Here is a 1,056-nt window from a genome sequence, read left to right as displayed (position 1 = left end):
ACACTTGTTAAATTTTTCATTAAGTAAATAATTTCTAATAATATTGTATTGATCTTACTATTATATTTATTTTATTACTATAGTTGTTATTATAATGTTAACAATATTAATAATGAAAGTAATAAGTTTTATTTCCAAAAATTCAAGGAATAGAGTAAGCATATGAGATCAGGTGGGGTTAATACTGTAGTGAAGCACTTGTGATGAAACCATCAATTTTTAAATAAAATTAGATCTAAAAGAAAAAGTGTATCTGGACAAACAAACATTTTAGTAAAGTGCACTTTAAACCCTAGGATCAAGTGGAAAAGCGTCAGAAGAAAATGGAAAAGAAGACGCAAGTGAATCCCAAGAAGATGAGGCTGAATTTCATGGCTAAAAACAAGCAAGGAGAGAAAAAACCACCGACATCCTTCACCGGAGAGAAGTTCAAAGCAAAGGAGAATATCAAAAAGGTAATGTTTCAAGTGTAAAGGGTAATTGCAATTTAACCATTATATGATATTTATAGGTCTTAGAATTTATGTAGGTTTAAAATATGACTATGTCTTTCTTTTAATACTGGCTGACATTTTTGTCAGGAATTTAAAGACATGATTATTGATGAGAAGCTATTGATCCTCCATTTTTTGAGAATAAGTGTTTAACATATTAACATATTTTTAACATAATTCTAGTGTCATTCAATCATTATGTGACAAATTGTTTATCATTATTCATTGGATCAATCATTTATCTTACTAGGTGCTCATTCTTCATGATAACATAAGAAATATTTACTTATCATTCAACAAAATATTTTCAGAAAAAGAAGTTCACCAAAGATGAAAAGAAAAAGTTTGCCATCTCAAAGAAGCTGTCAGGAAGCAACTAACATCTGGTATCAGGCAACAAGTGAAATTACTCAAATTAAGGGGAACAATTAAGAATGGTGGGTATAAAAAAACGAAGTAGAACAGTGTCATGCATGAACAGAAATGCAGACATGTGCTATATATAACGGGAAAATAAAAATTATATGAACATGGCATGTTTGTTTTATTTTATGCTACATTT

The 1,056-nt window shown here is 28.9% G+C and overlaps 1 protein-coding gene across 1 annotated transcript in view; it reads left to right on the top strand.

Annotated features, from left to right (window-relative positions):
* LOC119590627 (RNA-binding protein 34-like) overlaps window positions 1-1,028 on the top strand; it is a gene marked incomplete at its 5' end in the record, with an annotated part of 4,069 nt that extends 3,041 nt beyond the window's left edge. The window contains 2 exon segments of the mRNA XM_037939306.1: window positions 297-455; window positions 806-1,028. Of these exon segments, the coding sequence (XP_037795234.1) occupies window positions 297-455; window positions 806-874 (228 nt within the window).
* Between the last annotated feature and the right edge of the window lie 28 nt (window positions 1,029-1,056).

This window comes from Penaeus monodon, chromosome 27 (assembly GCF_015228065.2).
Source record: "Penaeus monodon isolate SGIC_2016 chromosome 27, NSTDA_Pmon_1, whole genome shotgun sequence".
In the NCBI taxonomy this organism is placed as follows: Eukaryota; Metazoa; Arthropoda; class Malacostraca; order Decapoda; family Penaeidae; genus Penaeus; species Penaeus monodon.
The sequence above is the reverse complement of the archived record's forward strand: the minus strand, read 5'-3'. Positions and strand labels throughout refer to the sequence as shown.